The sequence below is a fragment of the Bos javanicus genome, chromosome 29 (genome assembly GCF_032452875.1).
Source record: "Bos javanicus breed banteng chromosome 29, ARS-OSU_banteng_1.0, whole genome shotgun sequence".
Classification (NCBI taxonomy): Eukaryota; Metazoa; Chordata; class Mammalia; order Artiodactyla; family Bovidae; genus Bos; species Bos javanicus.
Genome location: NC_083896.1, coordinates 33,071,886 through 33,094,901, shown reverse-complemented (window position 1 = coordinate 33,094,901; position 23,016 = coordinate 33,071,886). Strand labels below are relative to the sequence as shown.

Here is a 23,016-nt window from a genome sequence, read left to right as displayed (position 1 = left end):
TGGGAATGAGAGCCATGCTGTTGTCTAGTTGCTTCAGTCATGTCTGACTCTTTGTGACCCCATGGATTGTAGCCCACCAGGCTCCTCTGTCCATGGGATTTCCCAGGCAAGAATACTGGTGTGGGTTGCCATTTCCTTCTCCAGGGGATCTTCCTGAACCAGGGATTGAACCCGCATCTTCTGCATTGGCAGGTAAATTCTTTACCATGGAGCCACCAGGGAAGTCCAGAGAGCCATGTAACTGATGCTATTTCTCTGAAGCTGAGACATTCACCATCTCCAGCACAGATGTTCCCCCAGCTCACTGTTTAGCAGATTTTCTGCCAGAAGATGGGATGTTCCACTCAACTCAATCCTGAATGCTAAAGCACCAACTGACCGGGGAAGGCTTGCAGGTGGGGAGGATGCAGAAAAACACCTGACTGTCTTAACCAGCATCCCGGAAACTTGCAGAATTCATTTTCAGGTTATCTCTCCTGGCCTCCAAAAGTTGAGATTTTCTATAGACATGAATTTTGTGAATGGGTAAAGAATTAAAAAAAAAAAAAAAAAACACTGAGATGAACAGCAGCTAACACTTCTTGACTGTATCCTATGGGGCAGACACTGTTCTGGGTCCTACAGGGATTGGCTCAGATTAGCTCACTGACCTCATCTGCATCCCTGTAAGGTGGACATCAGGCATTTACTGATGAGGAAACAGGCGCTTGCCCACGATTACATAGGTAGAAACCGGTAGCAGTTACACAGAATTGTTGACCAGCTGGAGACTTTTGGTGCACAAGATGACCACTGGGCATGGTACGTGGCCCACCCAGCTCTGTGACTGGGAGAGGAAGGGACCACCCATCTGGACCCTCTCACAGAACAGAACCCTACTTTGGAGATGAAAAGTACCCCTGAATGATGAGGTACTTCTGGCCCGCTACGAAGCCTGCTGGGCCCTACTGGAACCCAAGCCAAGCAGAAACGGAAGGGAGGGTGCAGATCCCACCAGACGTGGGAGACCACATTTACCCAACCCGCCACAGGTTCTACACGCTGACCGGTAAAAACTAGTCAGAGATGCTATCTCGGTTCTGGCAGCATGCGAGTAACTCTGAGAAGCGAATGCTCTTTTTCCAGTTCCAGTGAGATTACTTGCCTTGAGACATCTTTATTACTCAATTATTCTTTTCTTTCCCAGTCCTTGAAGAGGCAGCCTTGAAAGTTTTACCAGGGGAAACTATGAAGCAATCAGGATCCCAACAATGCCTTGCTGTTTTGAGAAAGTCAGAACGTGACCCACACCTGAGCCACCTTGTTCTCCTCTTCACTCCAGCTGTTCTGAGGTCCCTGCAGTGCCCCTGCGTACTTCTGTTCCTTCCTTCAGCCTTTGACACCCTTCCAAACTTCATCTGGCAGGTGTCTATTCATCCATTAAACCCAGCTTAGATGGCACCCCTTCCAGGAAGCCCTCCCTTCTCCTACTGATGCTGAACCTTTTATTTCCTTCCAGTGTTGCCCTGATCACTCTGAATAATGAGCGACTTACAGGTCAGCTACCTCCACTGACTGAGTACCTTTTTTGAATTTTTTTTTAATGGATGGCCTGGTATCTTACTCATTGGAAAAGACCTTGATGCTGGGAAAGAGTGAAGGTAGGAGGAGAAGGGGGCAAGAGCAGATGATATGGTTGAATGGTGTCACCAACATAATGGGCGTGAATTTGAGCAAACTATGGGAGATAGTGAAGGACAGGGAAGCCTGGTGTGCTGCAGTCCACAGGGTCGCAAAGAGTAGGACACAACTTAGCAACTCAACAACAACAACAACTGGTGTCTTATAGCCACATCTCTACTGCCTGGTGAAAAGTCACTGCTCATAAGGTGAAATTTCTGGAAGGGGCCTGCCTTCGGTTGGCTTGTGGACTGCTCGGAGATTTAAATCTGTGCAGTTACTTCCATTTTGTTTTCTACGACATTGATAACTATCGACACGCGGCCTGCGGCGGTGCCAGCCGTGCAGAGGCTGGTGGAAAACAGCTGACGTCAGTGGCAGGGGCACACGTGTTCCCCACGGGCACTGGGCGGTGCTGGCAGGGCTGGCGGGCTGTCAGTGCCTCCATCGTTTGAGTCACGAAAAGATCGCTGATAACCAACTCAAACAATGCCTCTGCCACTCAGGAGACATCAATTTTGATGACGATGATGGGACGGGGAAGGAGGTGGGTGGTGGAACTTGCACAAAAAGCAGTGAAGAGACTTGCCCAAAACCAACCAGGGAGGGGCACGCTGGGAAACACAGCCCAGTGTTTCCAGGTCCCAGATCTGGTTCCCTTAGAGATCAGTCCCCTAAAAGGCTCCATGGGTGTCTGAGCATTCTAGAAGTTGGGGAGCAACAACATGTTTAATTGAATCTTATTTATCTTTCCATTTCAATTTCTCCCTGCAAGCTGTCCCAATATTTCACTTCTCCTCTGGACTCTTGCTTGTGTGTGCTCAGTCATGTCTGACTCTTTGCGACCCCATGGACCGTAGCCCACCAGGCTCCTCTGCCCATGGAATTTTCCAGGAAAGAACACTGGACTTGGTTGCCATTTCTTCCTCCAGGGTATCTTCCTGACCCTTGGATCAAACCTACATCTCTTATGTCTCCTGCACTGGCAGGCTCGTTCTTTACCACTAGCACCATCTGGAAGCCTGTTAGCAGGCAATAGCAAGAACCAAAGTTTTCAGAGAAAAAAATACATATATTGGATAAAAACACAAAATGGACAAAACTCAAATCTATTACCCATTATCAAAAAGTGCCTATTAACTCTTTTTGTTTCTGAAAACTAGGTAGCTGGTGCAGGGGAAGGAGGTCTTAGTTATTTGGTCATTGTAGAAAATTCATACTCCAGCCCTTGAGACACCAAGGCTTGTGACCAGATGGCCTAGCAATTAGGACATCATGCAGGCAGGCCTGAGATGCTCGGTCCACAGGATAGGAGAGGGGGCCAGAGACCCAGCGAGAACATGGAAAGGCCTGGGTCAGAGGTTTCTTCCCACTCTCTTCCCAACTCTCCTGTTTTCTCTGGGCTTTGACCCTTGGAATTTTCAAAACTGGAAGTGAGACAACTGCTTTGGAAAATCTGGATTTAACTGTTGCTTTTTTTTGAATAAGAAAAAGAGAGGGCTAAGCCATTATGAAATGAGGTCCTTAAAATGTAGAGATGTTTCTTTTTTAAAGAGCTGTTTACACTAATTTGTTGTTGTTCAGTCACTAAGTCGTGTCCAACTTTGTGCAACTCCATGGATTGCAGCACTCCAGGCTTCCCTTTCCTTCAGCATCTCCCAGAGTTTGATCAAATTCATATCCATTGAGTCAGTGATGCTATGTAACTATCTCATCTTCAGCTGCCCTTTCTCCATTTGCCTTCAGTCTTTCCCAGCATCAGGGTCTTTTCCAAAGAGCCAGCTCTTCACATCAGGTGGCCAAAGTATTGGAGTTTCAGCTTTAGCATCAGTCATTCCAGTGAATATTCAAGACTGATTTCCTTTAGGACTGACTGGTTTGATCCCCTTGCAGTCCAAGGGACTCTCAAGAGTCTTCTCCAGCACCACAATTCTAAAGCATCAGTTCTTTGGCGCTCTGCCTTCTTTATGGTCCAGCTCTTATATCTGTACATGGCTACTGAAAAAACCATAGCTTTGACTATGTGGACCTTTGTCGGCAAAGTGTTATCTCTGCTTTTTAATATGCTGTCTAGGGAAAAGGCAATGGCACCCCACTCCAGTACTCTTGCCTGGAAAATCCCATGGACAGAGGATCCTGGCAAGCTGCAGTCCATGGGGTGGCTGAGAGTCGGACATGACTGAGTGACTTCACTTTCACTTTTCACTTTCATGCATTGGAGAAGGAAATGGCAACCCACTCCAGTGTTCTTGCCTGGAGAATCCCAGGGACGGGGGAGCCTGGTGGGCTGCCGTCTATGGGGTTGCACAGAGTCGGACACGACTGAAGTGACTTAGCAGCAGCAGCAGCAGGTTTTTCATAGCTTTCCTTCCAAGGAGCAAGCGTCTTTTAATTTCATGGCTACAGCCACTGTCCACAGTGATTTTGGAGCCCAAGAAAATAAAATCTGTCACTGCTTCCACATTTTCCCCTTCTATTGCTATATAAATTCATTTAAAAACCAAATAGGGAACAATTCATCTGTAAGGCACTAGAGTGGTATTTGGGAAATCAGAGTCACTATACCATATGCATCAGAGGAACCTGGGTGCTAGTTAACACTCCCTGCCTTGGGCCAGCAAAGCAGAATCTTAGGAAGGGCCTTGAGTTCTGCATTCATACCTGCCACCCAGGTTCCTCTGATGCCCACTAGAGTTGAGAATTCTACAAGAGCAGGTGCACCCTACATGTCCTCTAAAAAACAGAGAGGACTGACTTCTATTCTTAGCTATTGGTGGGAGTGGGAAGGAAGTTCTTTGAAAAGGCTAGCTGCTGCTGCTGCTAAGTCACTTTAGTCATGTCCGACTCTGAGCGACCCCAGAGACAGCAGCCCACCAGGCCCTGCCGTCCCTGGGATTCTCCAGGCAAGAACACTGGAATGGGTTGCCATTTCCTCCTCCAATGCATGAAAGTGAAAAGGGAAAGTGAAGTCGCTCAGTCGTGTCCGACTCTTAGCGACCCCATGGACTGCAGCCTACCAGGCTCCTCCGTCCGTGGGATTTTAGGTGGGGTTAAAAGCAGCAACAGACAAGTCTGGAGGCTTCCTTTTTATTTCCAATGAAACTGTGAAAAAGAATATCCTTCTGGTCAGGAAATCCAGGTCAGAAAGAATTGCTCATCCTTTTGTTCAAACGGCCTCCCTCCCAGCCAGCATGGTAAAAGGCCTTCCAGTCTCTGGAGCTCAATCCACCAAAGGGTCCTTCCTGCCTTCTTGCCAGCCCTGTAGTAAGAATTCTTCCGATCATGATGGGCCCATGGTTAAGACTTATTCTCTTTCTTACCATTTTTTTCCATTTCATCCTGCGGTTCTGGTACCAGGTCTTCACCTGCAGTTGAGTGAGTCCCAGAGACTGGGCCAAGTCCAACCTAGAAGGCACGAGAGACAGGGGGATGATGAGGAAGAGGGGAAGGCCTGTTACCAACACGTGGACCTCCCCATTAAACCAGTTCCTCCCAAAGAGCTCTGCTTTCCTTCCCAGAATCCTATGGAGGAAACTGTGAAGCTAAAAAATAGATGCCCAAGCCTAAGAACTGTCTACATGGAACCTGAAAGGAATTTCTGAACCTTCACTGCAAAGTCCTCTCCCTGACCTGACAGACTCTTTACTCTGATCCTGTATAAAATGAAGGCTCTGACCCCAAATCCAAACTGGGGAGGAAAGGTAAAGTCCCATTTTTCCCGGTGGTAAGCCTCCCGCAACCCCCACCCCCGACCCCTGCTATCTCTACAAACCCCCTTGAAGGTTGCTTCCTCTGCACAGGTCACGTCTCAACCAGGGAGCTCTGAGTTCTCGCTGGTCTCTGCTTCTCATGAGTTATTTCTGCCTCCCTGACTCCACTGCTTCCTTCACAATCACAAACGTGCTTACCGCATTCTAAATCAAGAACGAGGGCTCAAAAATACGTTTTGACGGGTTGACTCATCTTTCATCCCTGCCCTCAACTGTTACGGATTCCAAAAGGAACATTACATCCGTCCCCTTCCTGCTCCCCATTCCATGGCCAATCGTGGTCCTACATTTCTCTGTAGCCTGCAGAGCCACCAGCCTGGGCCAAGGGACTTGGGTACACAGCCTCAGCTGCACCCAAGCTTCCCTGGGGCTTCCTTGGTAGCTCATCTGGTAAAGAATCCGCCTGCAATGCAGGAGACCTGGGTTCGATCCCTGGGTTGGTTGGAAGATCCCACAGAGGAGGGCATGGCAATCCACTCCAGTATTCTTGCCCCATGGACAGAGGAGCCTGGCCAGCTACAGTCCATGGGGTCACAAAGAATAGGACACGACTGAGCGACTAAGCACAGCACCTCAGCTTCAACTTTCTCTACTTGAGGAGTAACAAGCGACACCTCACCATCAGGAAGACCAGTGGTACAGGAGTGAAGGCTCCAGGTGTGGCTCCTGGCATGCCAGGTACCCTTCTCAGACCCCCTGCTTGGACCAGAGTGCCCAATTCAATCTCCAATAAGAAAAACCATTTTCCTTCAAGGACTTCAGCTCCTGGCTTCAATCCCCATTCACACCTATCTGCTTGCCCAGTAAAAGGGCTACTGTAAGCTGACAGTTTTATTGAAAGTCATTAACAGACTGAAGCCAGTAAATTCCTTGTGCTAGCAGTCCTTAGCCTCCCCACTAATGAAGCCCTGCAGCCCAGGTGTGTGTGCATTCAATCGTGTCCGACTCAGTGACCCCATGGACTGTAGCCCACCAAGCTCCTCTGTCCATAGAATTTTCCAGGCAAGAATACTGGAGTGGGTTGCCATTTCCTTCTCCAGGGGATCTTCCCGATCCAGGGATTGAATCTGCGCCTTTTGCATCTCCTGCATTAGCAGGTGGATTCTTTACCACTGGCACCACTTGGGAAGCCCAAGAAGCACATATGAGAATCTAAACTTTTTTTATTAAGGTAGACATAAATTTGCATAAGTGAAAACAAGATCAGTTTTTCTCACTTTTTTGGAAAATTTTTAAATTTAAAAACTGTTATTTATGTTAATGTGATAGGTCTAATATTGTTATCCTGTAATGAGTAACTAAATATTTTTAAATTTTCTCAACTTTAATACTCAATTTGGTAAATATCAATAGTTTAACCAACAAAAGTTTTCTGGGGGGTGGGGCTCAAAAATTTTTAGGAATGTAAAAGGGTCCCAAGACCAAACCCTTTGAGAACTGCTAATGCAAAGCACCTAACAATGCCTGTCACCCGGCGGGTACACTATAAACAAAAGTGTTATTAACAACCATACAGCAGTTTACGGTATCTCTGGATAGCTTTTCGGGGGGCATAGGTAAATTTTGCATCGTAGCCTTTCTGGCCACAATTTGGCATCCCAGGTAGCTATTCATTTAAACACCAAGAGCCCAGGGGGGCCATCCCACGGGTCTCCCAGACCTCCCTGGAGGCAGAGGGCTTCCCCCCTCTCCATAGCCTTCCTGGCCAGTTCACCTAAGGCCGTCAGGTGCATCAGTGAATGGAAGGATCAGTTCACAGCTCTGCCACAGCATTGGCAAACCAGGATGAGCTCACTTGGGAAAAATGCACTCCTGACTCATGCTGGCCCCAGAAACACACTTCGCTGTCATCAGCTCTCTCTCATTACCTGCCGCCGTTACAGATTCTCACTTCCCTGTGCAAATTCGCTTCAATGGGGTCACCTAGGAGACTGGAGAAACAAACACAGGGGAAGAGGGTGTGCGCCGTGGGAGGAGGCGTGCTCATGGCCCCGGTCACGTACGAGGTGAGGAACAGCTGGTGGGGCAGCTTGGGCGGCAGCCTCCACGCCAGCCAGATGGTCCTCTTCTGCAGGCAAGTGAATCAAGCTCACCTGAGAGGTGCCTGGGCAGGTAGCAGGAAGCCCTAGGAGGTTGATTTGGAACTAACATTTCTGCTAAAAAAAAAATTCTAACTTCTAAAATAAGCCTAGAATGTCATCTTGAGTGTGCTGATTCATAAATCCAGATGCCCACTCCACCTCCTGTACTCCACGTGTGTTGAGTGCAGGAGGTGCTTCGTTACACCAGGGAGCATCAGAATAGCAGAACACCGTGTGTGTGTGTGTGTGTGTGCGTGCGTGTGCGCGCGCGTGAGTGTGCTTAGTCACTTAATTGTATTCAACACTTTGCGACCCTATGGACTGTAGCCGGCCAGGCTCCCCTGTCCATGGGATTTTCCAGGCAAGAATACTGGAGTGGGTACCCATTCCCTTCTCCAGGGCATCTTCTCGACCCAGGGATCGAATCCAGGTCTCCTTCATTGCAGGCAGATTCTTTACCATCTGAGCCACCAGGGAAGCCCCAGAGATCTCATCTATTAATCCCCAAACCACAGACCTGCCTCCATCCTCTGCCTGAAGGTGCCCCAAATTGCACATGTCCAAAACAGAATGCACTCTTTCCTCACCAAACTCACTCTGCCCTCTGCCTTCCAGCTTCAGTTAATGCTTGTCCCTCTTTCCCTGGTGGCCCAGGCAGGAGCCACAGAATTCTCAGCTGTCTGCCTCACGCCAATGGAAATTCTGTTGTTCTGGCTTCACAACAGGTCTCAGATCTATTCTCTTGTCTCTGTTCCCACTGTCTCCACCTTAATTCTTTTCAATAACCTTCCCTGGACTCTGTCCACCTGCTTTCCCTGCTCGATCTCTTCTCACTCTTCCCTCTCTGTTATGTATGGTGCTACCAATATGAAGATTCCGAGATGTAAATCTTGGGACTTCCCTGCTAGTCCAGTGGTTAAAACTCCATGCTCCCCATGCAGGGGGCCTAAGTTTGATTCCCGATCAAGGAACTAAAATCCCACATGCTATAGGGCATGGCCTAAATTTTTTTTAATAAATAAAAAATGAAAAAAATAAAACATAAATCTGGCCACAACACTTGCAGCTCTTCACAGCTACCGACACACAGCCTGCACAACAAAGTCCACATCTTTTGGTCAGACATACAGGGTCCTTCTCATCTCTGCAGCCTCACTCCCCCCATACACCACCCCCCAACTCCTGGAGCTGGAGACATCTATCACCTGCAGAGCACTCAGCATGCCCAGCAGCACATCTGTGCCTTTCGCACGTTGTTCCCTCTGTGGGATGCCCTCTCCCTCCTGGGATCAAAGTGCTTCTGAAGTGCTGCCTCCTCTGAGAAGGCTTCCCAGCTGCCACCAGATACACTCAGCAATACTTTTGTGCTCCTGGAGCCCTCAGGAACATGTTGGCATCCACACCCCAAGTCGTGATGTGGTTACTGCAGCCACATCCTTCCCCGTGACCTCCTCTAGAGCAAGTCTCTTGTCTGCTATCTTCTGGACCCATAATCCCTGCCACAATGCCTTGCACACAGCTGCTGGGAGCTCAACTAACTGAATCAGTAAACAAATTCCCTTTTAATCAATGACTTGCAAGCTCCTCTCTCAAATTTTTATCGAGCAGCTAATAAACAGCTTGAAATGCATTTGAGTTTCCTTTCCTTCTCTTTAATAGGGTCAGACCTGAAATAGACAAGGCAGTAAGCAAAGAAAGAGCAAAAGTACCTTGAAAATCCTTCCAATAAACAGGGTCACACATTAGGCTAGTCATTCCAGAGTGAGTTTGAAAGAACAAGGTAGAACATACACTCTTGCGGCATATTTCTTTGCTAAGATGCTAAATTAAAGAAAGTGGGGAGGTACTGAAGCCTCTGAGTAAAGCAGGGGTCATAGCCACCCTCACTGAGATCTCAAAAGGGTTTAAAGAAGAGACCTTCATCCAGGTCCTTCTTGGTCTCAGCCAAATGGTTCTGACTTGGTACCTGTCAAGTTCATCAGGACATCTGACAGCTCCGCAGCCCCATTAATCCAGGCTGCCATGCAGAAGCCAGGTGTGCCTGCTAAGCCAGTTGGGGGTTGGAGGGTAGGCAGAAGCCTGGGAAGATCATGGACCTCAACTCCAGGTCTAGTCCCAGTGCATCTGATCCTAAGTGTCAGTGGTTTTAAACACCAAACCTGTTTCCCAGCTGAGCGCCTGGGCAACCATTTGCTAAGCTTTACCATGCTTGTTGTATGGTAAACAAGCTTGCTGGGCTTCCCTTGCGGCTCAGCTGGTAAATAATCTGCCTGCAATGCGGGAGACCTGGGTTCAATCCCTGGGTTGGGAAGATCCCCTGGAGAAGGGAAGGAGTACCTACTCCAGTATTCTGCTGGAGAATTCCATGGACTGTATAGTCCATGGGGTCACAAAGAGTCGGACACAACTTTCACTTTCACCATGCTTGTTGTACTGCAGTAGTTAACATACAGAGATGCAGTGAGGAGTAAAAATTCAGCATCAGGCAGGCTTCTGGGACTAAGTATGATGAATTCAGGTGAGCTATGTGTGTGCTTAATGGCTCAGTCGTGTCTGACTCTTCTGCAACCCCATGGACTATAATTAGCCCACCAGGCTCCTCTGTCTGTGGAATTTTCCAGGCAATGATACTGGAGTGAGTTGACCATTTCCTACTCCAGGGGATTTTCCCCACCCAGGGATCAAACCTGGGTCTCTTGCATCTCCTGCACTGGCAGACAGATTCCTTACCACTGCACCACCTAGGAAGCACTCAGGTGGGCTGGCTTTTGTTTAACCAAGGCTGAGATTACTTGAGCTGAGGCGTGGACAGACTCCTGCCCTAGTGTCCTGCACAAACCCTAGAACAGTCCTTGTGGCCCTCCATGCCACATTGAGAGCAAAAGGAGTCTCCCTTCTCAAGGGCCTTTCCTGGAACAGTCCCTTCCCCGTGTCCTCACCTGTCTGGGGTGGACAAGTACTTCTGCTTCTGGAATTTCTTCTCCAGGCCCATGAGCTGCAGCTCGGTGAAGATGGTGCGGCTCCGGCGGGGCTTTTTCTGCCGGGGCGTGGGCTGTTCCGTCTCAGACTCGCTGCTCCCGTGGTTCTCGCCTGGGGCCTCCGCAGAGGCAGCTTCAGTGGCCGGGTGGCGGGACAGAACCTGGGCGATTCCCGGGGTGGTGGGGACCAGATGGGAGATGACCGTGGGCTGTCGGGTGATCACCGAGAGGAGAGGATATGCCCGGAGGGAAGTGGGGCCTGGAAGACAAACAGGGAGGCGAGTCACATGGGGCGGGGCAGGGGCGGGGAGAGAAAGGGGGCCAGAGATCCCAGAGGACCCCACAGTGAGACCCGTCTGCCTGGCAGGGCCTCCTGTTCACAACCGGGTATAAATGGGGAAGGCTGGGCGGACAGAACACATGCAGGTTAGATCAGCCTAATGGGTGAGAACATTCAAGTCTTACAGGACAAAGAAGAGGGTCCCAAAATCCCTCTGGTTTTAAATGACTCTTTCCTCATCTCTTCCTTTAGAATCTTTAAATTCTGGTTTCACAGATATGGGTCAATGACACAGCAGATAGAAGGAAGTAGTCAGATAAAGCAAGGAACTGAAGACTTAAGGAATCTGAAATAGATTCGTAATATACAAAGTACCTGAGAACCACCTCCGGTCTTTATAAAAAATACATGGTTCTAAGTATAAATTCTTCCTGGGAAGTCTACAAACATTGAATCAAAACATTTTTCGGAGGTAGAAAGATGCTTAAAAGTTACTTCAACTCCCTCATTTCAGAGACAAGAAAACAGTTCTGGCCAGAAAGGCTAAAGGACTTAGACGGTGTCACAGAGCTAGAAACAAGCACATTTAGGAGTCAAACTAGGTTCTTCTGGCTTGAACTACGGGGCAGTTACCACACCATGAATCACATAGATGCATCATTTAGAAAAGAGGGGCCCAAAAGATTTTAATTCACATGAAAATTCAGATCTGTTATAGTGGCTGCCTCCAGCTCTATGTTAAGGAGGATTCTCAGGCTGGGTCAGAGTCCAGCTGATGGAAGAGAGCTGGGGTTGATTAGCAATGTCTGCCCCAGGGTGTGCTGGGGTCGTGAGGCGTGGTAGTTCCCAGACAGTTCTGTGCCTCTTCTGAATTTTAAGAGAGGAGACCTTTCCTGTCCAAAAATACGTTTTCTCTTTTGTTGACTGAAAAGAATTGTACAACCTAAAAGTTGAGAGTTATGTTTTATATTTTAGGGACTTTCTTAAGACATGAAGCCCAGGAGCATCTTTGCAGATAGCTCCAAGGGACTGCTCTGAAGAGGTAGGGGAGGAGCCAGGATATATAGGAATATTTGCAACAAAGACTAGGTGGTCACAACATCAAAGGATTACTATTAACTAAAGAAAACCATGGACAGACCTAGAGACTGTCGTACAGTGTGAAGTAAGTCAGAAAGAGAGAAACAAATATCCTATAAGATCACTTATATGTGGAATCTTGAAAAATGGTACAGATGAACTTAAATTTCCAGAGTATGAATAGAGACACAGACGTAGAGAATAAATGCATGGACAACAAGGGGGAAGGGTTGGTGGGATGAACTGGGATATTGGGGTTGATATACATACACTACTATGTATAAAATACATAACTAATGAGAACCGGCTGTATAGTACAAGGAGCTCCACTCAGTCCTTTATGATGACCTAAATGGGAAGGAAATCCAAAAAAGAGCAGATATATGTATACATATGGGTGATTCTTTTTGCTGTACAGCCAAAACTAACACAACATTGTAAAGCAACTATACTCCAATAAAAGCTTTAAAAAGAGAAGGAGAGAGAAAACACAGACATCCCAAGTTAATGGATTTAGCACTTTTCCGCACAAGAGAAGAACAAATCTGGACTCACTAAAGTCATTCCTTTGATATGCACCTCAGCTATTTGGGGCCAGTATAGCTGAGCCCTTCCTTCTTCTCCTGAGCCCCCTCGGGGTGCACCGCTGGGGGCAGCTGCAGTGGTCAGGGGTAGTGGGCAGCCTGCAGCCTGTTGGTCTCCCTCCTGAGTTCCCTCAGGCTCACCAAGGGGCGGGGGTAGTGGCTGAGGGCTGAGTGGCTTGAGGGCTGCACCATTTCTTATTTGCTGATACTTTTAAGGCTCAAGTGAAAAAGTCCTTCCTTTCCATTATTCCATAGAACTGTGTTTAAAATGTCACTATCACTACCTATGGAAATCATTTTATCCCTCTGGGCCTCAGTTTTATCAGCTGTAAAGTGAGTAAAAGGAGATAATTTCGAAGAATTCTTCAAGCTCTTATATGGGGCTTCCTCATATAAGGCGGCTCAGATGGTAAAAAAAAAAAATCTGCCTGCATTGCTGGAGACCCAGGTTCAATCTCTGGGTTGGGAAGATCCGCTGGAGAAGGGAATGGTTACCCACTCCAGTATTCTTGCCTGGAGAATCCCATGGATAGAGGATACAAGACTGAGCCACTAACACTTTCACTTGTTCACTTTCATACTAATGTCATGAAAGCACCTTTCATCCCGAGCCCATCTTGATATATGACGAAAACAGGAAGTTCTGGGGTGCCCTTTGGGACTCAGCCCAGCCCCGACAACTCACTACAAGAGCAAGGCGAATATCTGAGCCAGATAACACTCACACTTGTTTAGCGTTCACAAAAGCTCCTGCGTGCTATGTGTATGCTCTCTCCTCTAGGCTGGCATTTCTCTTCTTACTCATTTCCATGCTTCTGTTTTTAGACCCCAGTCACAACTACGAAAACAGGTAACTTCTCCTGTTCTTTGACCACATGTCTGATAAGACCCAGTAGAAACCACAAAGTTGTTAAACAATAAATCATCAAGGGCTACTATTTCCAATAACTATCCAGACAAGGCTAACACTTAAGGTTTTCTTCTTTCTTTTAAAGAAAAGAATCTGGGAATGATATTTTATAATAAGAAAAAGTAGGATACCTTGTACAGTGGTTTTGTATCTGTATACATTATGAAATGCTGCTTCTTCAAAAAGAAACGATCTAAAAGCTTCTTATACTACTATTTTTAAAAAATTGTTTATTTATTTATGGCTGCACTGAGTCTTTGTTACTATGAAGACTTTCTCTCGTTGCAGTGAGCAGGGGTTGCTTTTCCTGGTAGCAGGCAGGCTTCTCATTGCAGTGGCTCCTCCTATTGCTAAGCAAAAGCTCTAGATGCACGGGCTTCAACAGCTGTGGCACACGGGCTTAGTTGCTTTGAGGCATGTGGAATCTTCCTGCACCAGGGATCAAACCTGTGTCCCCTGAATTGGCAAGAGGATTCTTCACCACTGGACCACCGGCAAAATTCACTACTTTGTTTCTCATTACCAATGTAACACAATTTGTTATAAAAGAACTTTAAAGTAATTGGAAATATATAAAATAAAGGTCTCCCCTCTCAGTTTTCAATTCCAAATCTTAGAGGTAAACTTCCATAACTGCCCCTGTGTATACACAAACATGGACTTCCCAGGTGGCGCTGGTGGTAAAGACCCGCCTGCCAATGCAGGAGACTTAAGAGACACGGGTTCCATACCTGAGTCAGGAAGATCCCCTGAAGGAAGGCCTGGCACTCCATTATTCTTGCCCACTCCATTATTCTTGCCTGGAGAATTCCATGGACAGAGAAGCCTGGCAGGCTACAGTCCATAGATTAGGGCTGCACAGAGTCAGTCATGACTGAAGCGGCTTAGCATGCACATATTCACAAATATACATAAGTTCTAAATCTAATAATGTATATTCTAATCTACTGAAACCCACAGTTACAAAGTGTTTATTTGGTAAAATATAGACATGTCACTTTATTTTTCCTAAACAGATAGCCAACAATTCCCCAAATCTTACTAGTCCATTACTTAAAGTATCAGCTTTGAGACATTAAGTTCCTAAAGAAATGAAGTTGGGAATTTCTGTTTATCAGAATTCTGAGAGTCTACTGGGGAATTTTAGTCACCATAAGTATGAGAGCTTCCTGCTTTGCAGAAAAGCAGCCAAACTAGGACAAGAACCACCCTTCTCAAGGGCTGCCCTCTATTAGTATGGTTATAAACAGGTGTAGAGCTGCTACAGGAGGGCGGTGGGTGTGCAGGAGGAGGTGGGGTTGGGGAGGCTAGAGTTAGGAAACCGGGTGGAACAGAAAGGGGCAGATTTTGAGGGGGCTGCCGAGAGTCTGCACTTTGGGGAGAGTGAAGACTACTTTGAGAGGATTTCTGAAAAACATTTTAGGGGTGTACTGGGTAAAATCCTTGAATATATTCCTTTAAAAAATACTAAAGATCTTCATGCTCAAGGCTTCTGTAATCAGATTTCAGTTGTCATTGAGTAGAATGCTACAGATACACTGGGTCCTATGGGGCCTTAGAAATAGATGGATTACTTTATATATACATGTATCTGTTTCTGGACTCTACTGAACTAATATATGATCCTATTATAAGACCATTCCACTTTTATTATTGTGGGGTATTGGGGAGTTTTATTATAGAACAAATTTCCCCTTTTTATTCTTTCTACAAAACTTTTTTGGCTATTGTCATTAATTAATTTTTTCAGTTGAATTTTAGAATCAACTTGTTAGTCTCTAAAAAAGCAAATCCTACTAAAAATGTATTAGACTTCCCCTGACCTTACAGATTACTGCTGCTACTGCTAAGTCGCTTCAGTCGTGTCCGACTCTGTGCGACCCCATAGACGGCAGCCCACCAGGCTCCTCTGTCCCTGGGATTCTCCAGGCAAGGACACTGGAGTGGGTTGCCATTTCTTTCTCCAATGCATGAAAGTGAAAAGTGAAAGTGAAGTCAGTCATGTCCGACTCGTAGCGACCCCATGGGCAGCCTACCAGGCTCCTCCGTCCATGGGATTTTCCAGGCAAGAGTACTGGAGTGGGGTGCCATTGGGAAAAATTATTCTTTTGACAATCCTGGTCTCTATAGGCTGAAAGCAATTATGGGTATTTAAAAATGGCTTTTGGAGATTTATAATATTTGATTCCACAAAGTTTAAACCCAATGAAAACCTCACATTAAAAAAACGCAAACAAAATAAAAAACTTCAGAAGAATGGTAGTGATTTAAGGCAACATTCTAATCACCGAAGTTTATAATTTCAGGAATCTTTACCCAATACTCTGATGCAGGTTCAGTAACAAAATTGTACTCCCCCAGTAGGTTTCCCTGGTGGCTCAGACAGTAAAGAACCCTCCTGCCAATGCAGGAGACACAGGAGATGCAGGTTCGATCCCTGGGTTGGGAAGATCCCCTGGAGAAGGGAATGGCTACCCACTCCAGGATTCTTGCCTGGAGAATCCCATGGACAAAGAAGCCTGGAGGGGCTACAGTCCATGAGGTTGCAAAGAGTCAGACATGGCTGAGCAACTTCACTCAGTGAAAAGAGCACCTTCTGATGTTGGAGATACCCACGAGGCCTCTGGGATGCTGATAAATGTTTGGAGGGTTCAGGGAGGCCATCATCGTAAATAAACACAATCGCAGTGAGACACCATATTGTGTTTTTAGTATTTGATGTGTGTCCCTAAGGAAAGAACAGCATGGCTGCACCAGGACACAGGGTGGGTTCTGTGTGTGCAGCAAAGCGGGGCGTCTCCTGAGAGGCAAACCAGAGAGCAGAAAAGTGAGACCCAATATACTCCAGCCAGCTGCTCCCTGTCTTTCCTTGTTTTAATATATGACCTGATTTCCAACAAAACAGTACCCAGAGCTTTCATTCCACCAAGCACTTACACACTCCCATTTCACATTCTCACAGAAGTCCTATGAAATCATCTAGCCCCCTATTTACATTTTGGTTAAAAAATCGAATTTAGGTTTTAAAAATAGAGGGGAAATGATAAATGAGCACATACAATGGAGGGGGGCCACTTGGGTTACTGAGAAGGCAGATAATGTATAACACTATGTATTAAGTATGCCTTTTCCTTTTCCTGAGAATTATCACTATGTGAAAATGTTGACTGAAGACAGCTGCCCAGCCACCCTGGATCATTTACATACACTTGGGAAATTTGAGCACATTATCTGCTACTGAGAGGGAGTAATGACTGTCATAAACCAAAGACTTTGTTTAAACAAACACATTTTAGTTGACAAAAGGAATATAAACATGACCACAGTGAATGCATCTTCTAATAGCTGTTTTGTTTAACCCAGCCCCCAGACCAATAAGGCTGTAAGATGGGTATCACGTAACTGCGTGTACTGTCAACCTAGAAATAGCTGCCTGCCAAATGTGGGACAGTTTTGAGAAACTGTTTTGGGATTAGAAAACCTGAGCACATTTGTGATAGGCTGATGCTCAGGGACATCCCCGGCAGCCTGGGAAGAAGTGGAACATTCAGGAGGCTAAACAGAATGTTCCATCGCGTGGATTCCGCAAGTTGTTTAGCTGCTCAGTCTTGTCCAACTCTTTTGTGACCCCATAGACTGTAGCTGGCCAGGCTTCTCTGTCTTTGGGATTGCCCAGGCAAGAATACTGCAGTGGGTTGCCATTTCCTCCTCCAGGGGATCTTCTCCACCCAGGAATCAAACCCTCGTCTCCTGCATTGGCAGTTGGATTATTTACTGCTGAGCCACCTGGGAAGCCCAAGTGGATTCTGCAAACTGAGTGGAAGTGACACACGTGAATGCAACTGGGCCGAGTATGGGCACAGTCCAGAATGGCCAATTTCAGGCACAGCTCCCCAACATAATTCCTCCTTCCCCACTGGTAGACACCAGTCTACCCCTAGCTACAGCAGGACTTGAACCCCAGAGCACCATGTCGGCACCCATACACCTCCTAGGGGTTCCTCTTCCATTCCTCCAAGACACCAAGTCCCTACATTGGCTCTCTACACCCACATTCTGGTTGACACAAGCGAAGGTCAAAGGTCTGAGTGGATAAGGATCTCTAAGCTGCCTGCTTGACTGATTTATGTCCTGGGAATGTGTGACCTATATACCCGCAGAAAGCTTCTGAGGAACAGAGGCAGCATACACAGAGACATGGGTAGAGATGTATTCAGTTAACCTAAAAGACAGACTCGGTGGAACAACTGGGGAGCTCTGGCTGAGTTTCCTGGGGAAAATCATAAAACCACCCATACCAAATGGCTCCCATGGACTCACATCCCTACACATTGGCTGGTAAGCTAGGACAATGGAAAGAACGGGACCTCACTGACTCCTGGAGGGACCTTGAGCAGGTTAGGAAAACTTTCTTAGTTTCAATTTCCTCTTCTGTAAAGCAGGAGTAATAATAATTTCCCCGTGTAGATTACTATACAGATGAAATGCATTTAATTGCCGTTAGCTCTCTTTCTTTCCTCTTTTCACTTCAATGGTTTGATGCTCCGTGAATGAGCTCAGTGGAAGTTGGACTTAGCAAGAAAGCAGACTTAATTGTAAGCTACGCATGCATTCTCTTCTTATCCTCTGCACATATGCATGAAAAGCAAGATTCAGCAACACTAGAATATGCCAGCTTCTCTCTGCCAAGTGGGGGTCTTTACATGCCCTAACAGCAAAACAAGACAGCTAGAGTAAATCGGTGAGAGGGCTCATCTAGCCAGTGCATGTGTGCTAAGTCGCTTCAGTCATGTCTGACTCTTTGCGACCCCGTGGACCACAGCCCACCAGGCTCCTCTGCCCATGCGATCTCCAAGCAAGGATACTGGAGCAGGTTGCCATTCCCTCCTCCAGGGGATCTTCCCAACTCAGAGACTGAACCCACGTCTCTTATGTCTCCTGCCTTGGCAGGTGGGTTCTTTACCACTAGTACCAGTGACGTCCCCTAAAACCATCAAGCAATAACTACTGTGGTTTTGCACACCTGGATAAACAATTCATAGCCCTTCCCAAGGTTAGTTGCAGGCAAAGAAGGATGAAGGTGGTGGCACACAGGACCATACCAAAGTCAATCACTAAAAATTGCAGGGCAAACAGAGATGCATGGTTAAAATTAACGTGCCTCATCTTGTGTTGAAGGTGGACTAAGAAAAGGCTAAGCTGAGGGTAAGTGGCAACCAGACATCAAAGTTCAGTGCTTGTTTGTCTATAAGAATAATCTTTTTTTAAGATTCTTTTTAACATGGACCATTATTTAAAGTCTTTATTGAATTTGTTACAATATTGCTTCTGTTTCATGCTTTAGCTTTTTGGCCCTGAGGCATATGGGATCTTAGCTCCCTGACCAGGGATCAAACCCAAATCCCCTGTGTTGGAAGGTAAAGTCTTAACCACTGGACCACCAGGGAAGCCTCCTCCCTTACCATTCTTGAAGATTATCCAAGATTATAAACTCGAACCCAAAACAATAAAGTAAATGGCAACGGGATCATACTTATTAGTAATTACCTTAAACGTAATGGGTTGAATGCCCCAACCAAAAGACAAAGACTGGCTGAATGGATACAAAAACAAGACCCCTACATATGTTGTCTACAAGAGACCCACCTCAAAACAGGGGACACATACAGACTGAAAGTGAAGGGCTGGAAAAAGATTTTCCATGCAAATTGGGACCAAAAGAAAGCAGGAGTCACAATACTCGTATCAGATAAATTAGACTTTAAAACAAAGGCTGTGAAAAGAGACAAAGAAGGTCACTACATAATGATCAAAGGATCAATCCAAGAAGAAGATATAACAATTATAAATATATATCCACCCAACATGGGAGCACCGCAGTATGTAAGACAAATCCTAACAAGTATGAAAGGAGAAATTAACAATAACACAATAATAGTGGGAGACTTTAATACCCCACTCACACTTATGGATAGATCAACTAAACAGAAAATTAACAAGGAAAAAAAAAACAAAACAAAAACATGTATCTACAAAGCTCACTAAAGCAAAGCACAGTAAAATGAGGTATGGCAATAAAAGGCGTTAAATTTATCAAATAAAAAAAAATAATAAAGTGCTGAAAAATTAAAGCTGTCAAAAAAAAAAAAAAAAGAATATGGCCATATCATTTTACTGACATTATAGTACAAAGAAAAAATGATTTAAATACTCAAATATGTTTAACTATAGTTCTCAAAATTAATGTAGCTTGAAAATTCAACACACACGTTTTTCAAAGTTATTGAAAGTCACTAAGATAAATAATTTTATTATAATTCTCAAAAAAAAAAAAAAGTTTAACAAGAGAGTTAGAGTACTAACACATGGCAAAACTCTCTAGAGAATTTTTTTTCTCTTTTGGGCCATCAGCCAGTGATAAACTTTGCAGACCTTCCTTATAAGTCTCTACTACCTTGGCCACAAATAAAACAATTTTCTACATTTCCTTATACACTGCAAAGGATCCATTTATACTGAGAAAACAATGACACATGACTGGGATGATTCTTCACAAGTTGAGAATTTTCTCTTCCTGTTAACTATACCCCTAAAATTAACTCTCATTACTACTAATAGCCCCCCCCAAAAAAAACAAACAAACAAAAAAAAACAAAAAGTCTCTTGCTTTATCAGCATGTGTGTCTCCTCAGACAACTCATTTCCAAAAAAAAAAAAAGATTATCCATATAGGGACTTCCTTGGTGTTCCAGTGGTTATGAGTCTGCCTGACATCACAGGGCACACCAGTTAGATCCCTGGTCCAAGAGGATCCCACATGCTATGGGGCAACTGAGCCCATGCACCACAACGACTGAAGCCCGTAGAGCCTGTGCTCCACAAGAGAAGCCACTGCCATAAGAATCCCATGCACCTCAGCTAAAGAGTAGCCCCTGCTCACTGCAACTAGAGAAAAGCCCGTGCAGCCAATAAATAAGTAATTTTTTAATTAATTTTTTTTATAAAAACACACATAAAGAAAGAAGACTTTCAAATTGTTTACAGCGGGTGAAAGTGAGTTTGTATTTATTAAAATTGTATCATATGTTAAAAATTGTTCTCTGTTTTTGTTGATAATTGATGTAATTCATCCCAATACCTAAACATACACTTACATAAACATTTTATTTTTTTCTTCCAATTTTATTTTATTTTTAAACTTTACATAATTGTATTAGTTTTGCCAAATATCAAAATGAATCCGCCACAGGTATACATGTGTTCCCCATCCCGAACCCTCCTCCCTCCTCCCTCCCCACACCATCCCTCTGGGCCGTCCCAGTGCACCAGCCCCAAGCAACTAGCATCATGCATCGAACCTGGACTGGCAACTCGTTTCCTACATGATATTTTACATGTTTCATTGCCATTCTCCCACATCTTCCCACCCTCTCCCTCTCCCACAGAGTCCATAAGACTGTTCTATACATCAGTGTCTCTTTTGCTGTCTCGTACACCGGGTTATTGTTACCATCTTTCTAAATTCCATATATATGCGTTAGTATACTGTATTTATGTTTTTCCTTCTGGCTTACTTCACTCTGTATAATAGGCTCCAGTTTCATCCACCTCATTAGAACCGATTCAAATGTATTCTTTTTAATGGCTGAGTAATACTCCATTGTGTATATGTACCACAGCTTTCTTATCCATTCATCTGCTGATGGACATCTAGGTTGCTTCCACGTCTTGGCTATTATAAACAGTGCTGCGATGAACATTGGGGTACACGTGTCTCTTTCCCTTCTGGTTTCCTCAGTGTGTATGCCCAGCAGTGGGGTTGCTGGATCATAAGGCAGTTCTATTTCCAGTTTTTTAAGGAATCTCCACACTGTTCTCCATAGTGGCTGTACTAGTTTGCATTCCCACCAACAGTGTAAGAGGGTTCCCTTTTCTCCACACCCTCTCCAGCATTTATTATTTGTAGACTTTTGGATCGCAGCCATTCTGACTGGTGTGAAATGGTACCTCATAGTGGTTTTGATTTGCATTTCTCTGATAATGAGTGATGTTGAGCATCTTTTCATGTGTTTGTTAGCCATCTGTATGTCTTTTTTGGAGAAATGTCTATTTAGTTCTTTGGCCCATTTTTTGATTGGGTCGTTTATTTTTCTGGAGTTGAGCTGTAGGAGTTGCTTGTATATTTTTGAGATTAGTTGTTTGTCGGTTGCTTCATTTGCTATTATTTTCTCCCATTCTGAAGGCTGTCTTTTCACCTTGCTAATAGTTTCCTTTGATGTGCAGAAGCTTTTAAGGTTAATTAGGTCCCATTTGTTTATTTTTGCTTTTATTTCCAATATTCTGGGAGGTGGGTCATAGAGGATACTGCTGTGATGTATGTCGGAGAGTGTTTTGCCTATGTTCTCCTCTAGGAGTTTTATAGTTTCTGGTCTTACGTTTAGATCTTTAATCCATTTTGAGTTTATTTTTGTGTATGGTGTTAGAAAGTGGTCCAGTTTCATTCTTTTACAAGTGGTTGACCAGATTTCCCAGCACCACTTGTTAAAGAGATTGTCTTTAATCCATTGTATATTCTTGCCTCCTTTGTCGAAGATAAGGTGTCCATATGTGCGTGGATTTATCTCTGGGCTTTCTATTTTATTCCATTGATCAATATTTCTGTCTTTGTGCCAGTACCATACTGTCTTGATAACTGTGGCTTTGTAGTAGAGCCTGAAGTCAGGTAGGTTGATTCCTCCAGTTCCATTCTTCTTTCTCAAGATCGCTTTGGCTATTCGAGGTTTTTTGTATTTCCATACAAATTGTGAAATTATTTGTTCTAGCTCTGTGAAGAATACTGTTGGTAGCTTGATAGGGATTGCGTTGAATCTATAAATTGCTTTGGGTAGTATACTCATTTTCACTATATTGATTCTTCCAATCCATGAACATGGTATATTTCTCCATCTATTAGTGTCCTCTTTGATTTCTTTCACCAGTGTTTTATAGTTTTCTATATATAGGTCTTTAGTTTCTTTAGGTAGATATATTCCTAAGTATTTTATTCTTTCCGTTGCAATGGTGAATGGAATTGTTTCCTTAATTTCTCTTTCTGTTTTCTCATTATTAGTGTATAGGAATGCAAGGGATTTCTGTGTGTTGATTTTATATCCTGCAACTTTACTGTAGTCATTGATTATTTCTAGTAATTTTCTGGTGGACTCTTTAGGGTTTTCTATGTAGAGGATCATGTCATCTGCAAATAGTGAGAGTTTTACTTCTTCTTTTCCAATTTGGATTCCTTTTATTTCTTTTTCTGCTCTGATTGCTGTGGCCAAAACTTCCAAAACTATGTTGAATAGTAATGGTGAAAGTGGGCACCCTTGTCTTGTTCCTGACTTTAGAGGAAATGCTTTCAATTTTTCACCATTGAGGATAATGTTTGCAGTGGGTTTGTCATATATAGCTTTTATTATGTTGAGGTATGTTCCTTCTATTCCTGCTTTCTGGAGAGTTTTTATCATAAATGGATGTTGAATTTTGTCAAAGGCTTTCTCTGCATCTATTGAGATAATCATATGGTTTTTATTTTTCAATTTGTTAATGTGGTGTATTACATTGATTGATTTGCGGATATTGAAGAATCCTTGCATCCCTGGGATAAAGCCCACTTGATCATGGTGTATGATCTTTTT

The 23,016-nt window shown here is 44.7% G+C and overlaps 1 protein-coding gene across 1 annotated transcript in view; it reads right to left on the bottom strand.

Annotated features, from left to right (window-relative positions):
* Window positions 1-23,016, bottom strand: part of BARX2 (BARX homeobox 2) — a 91,943-nt gene that overhangs the window by 4,809 nt on the left and 64,118 nt on the right. Inside the window, exons 2-3 of the mRNA XM_061406433.1 lie at window positions 10,450-10,747; window positions 4,980-5,064 (exon numbers count right to left, since the gene is read on the bottom strand). Coding sequence (XP_061262417.1) covers window positions 4,980-5,064; window positions 10,450-10,747 — 383 coding nt within the window. The remainder of the gene's footprint in view (window positions 1-4,979; window positions 5,065-10,449; window positions 10,748-23,016) is intronic.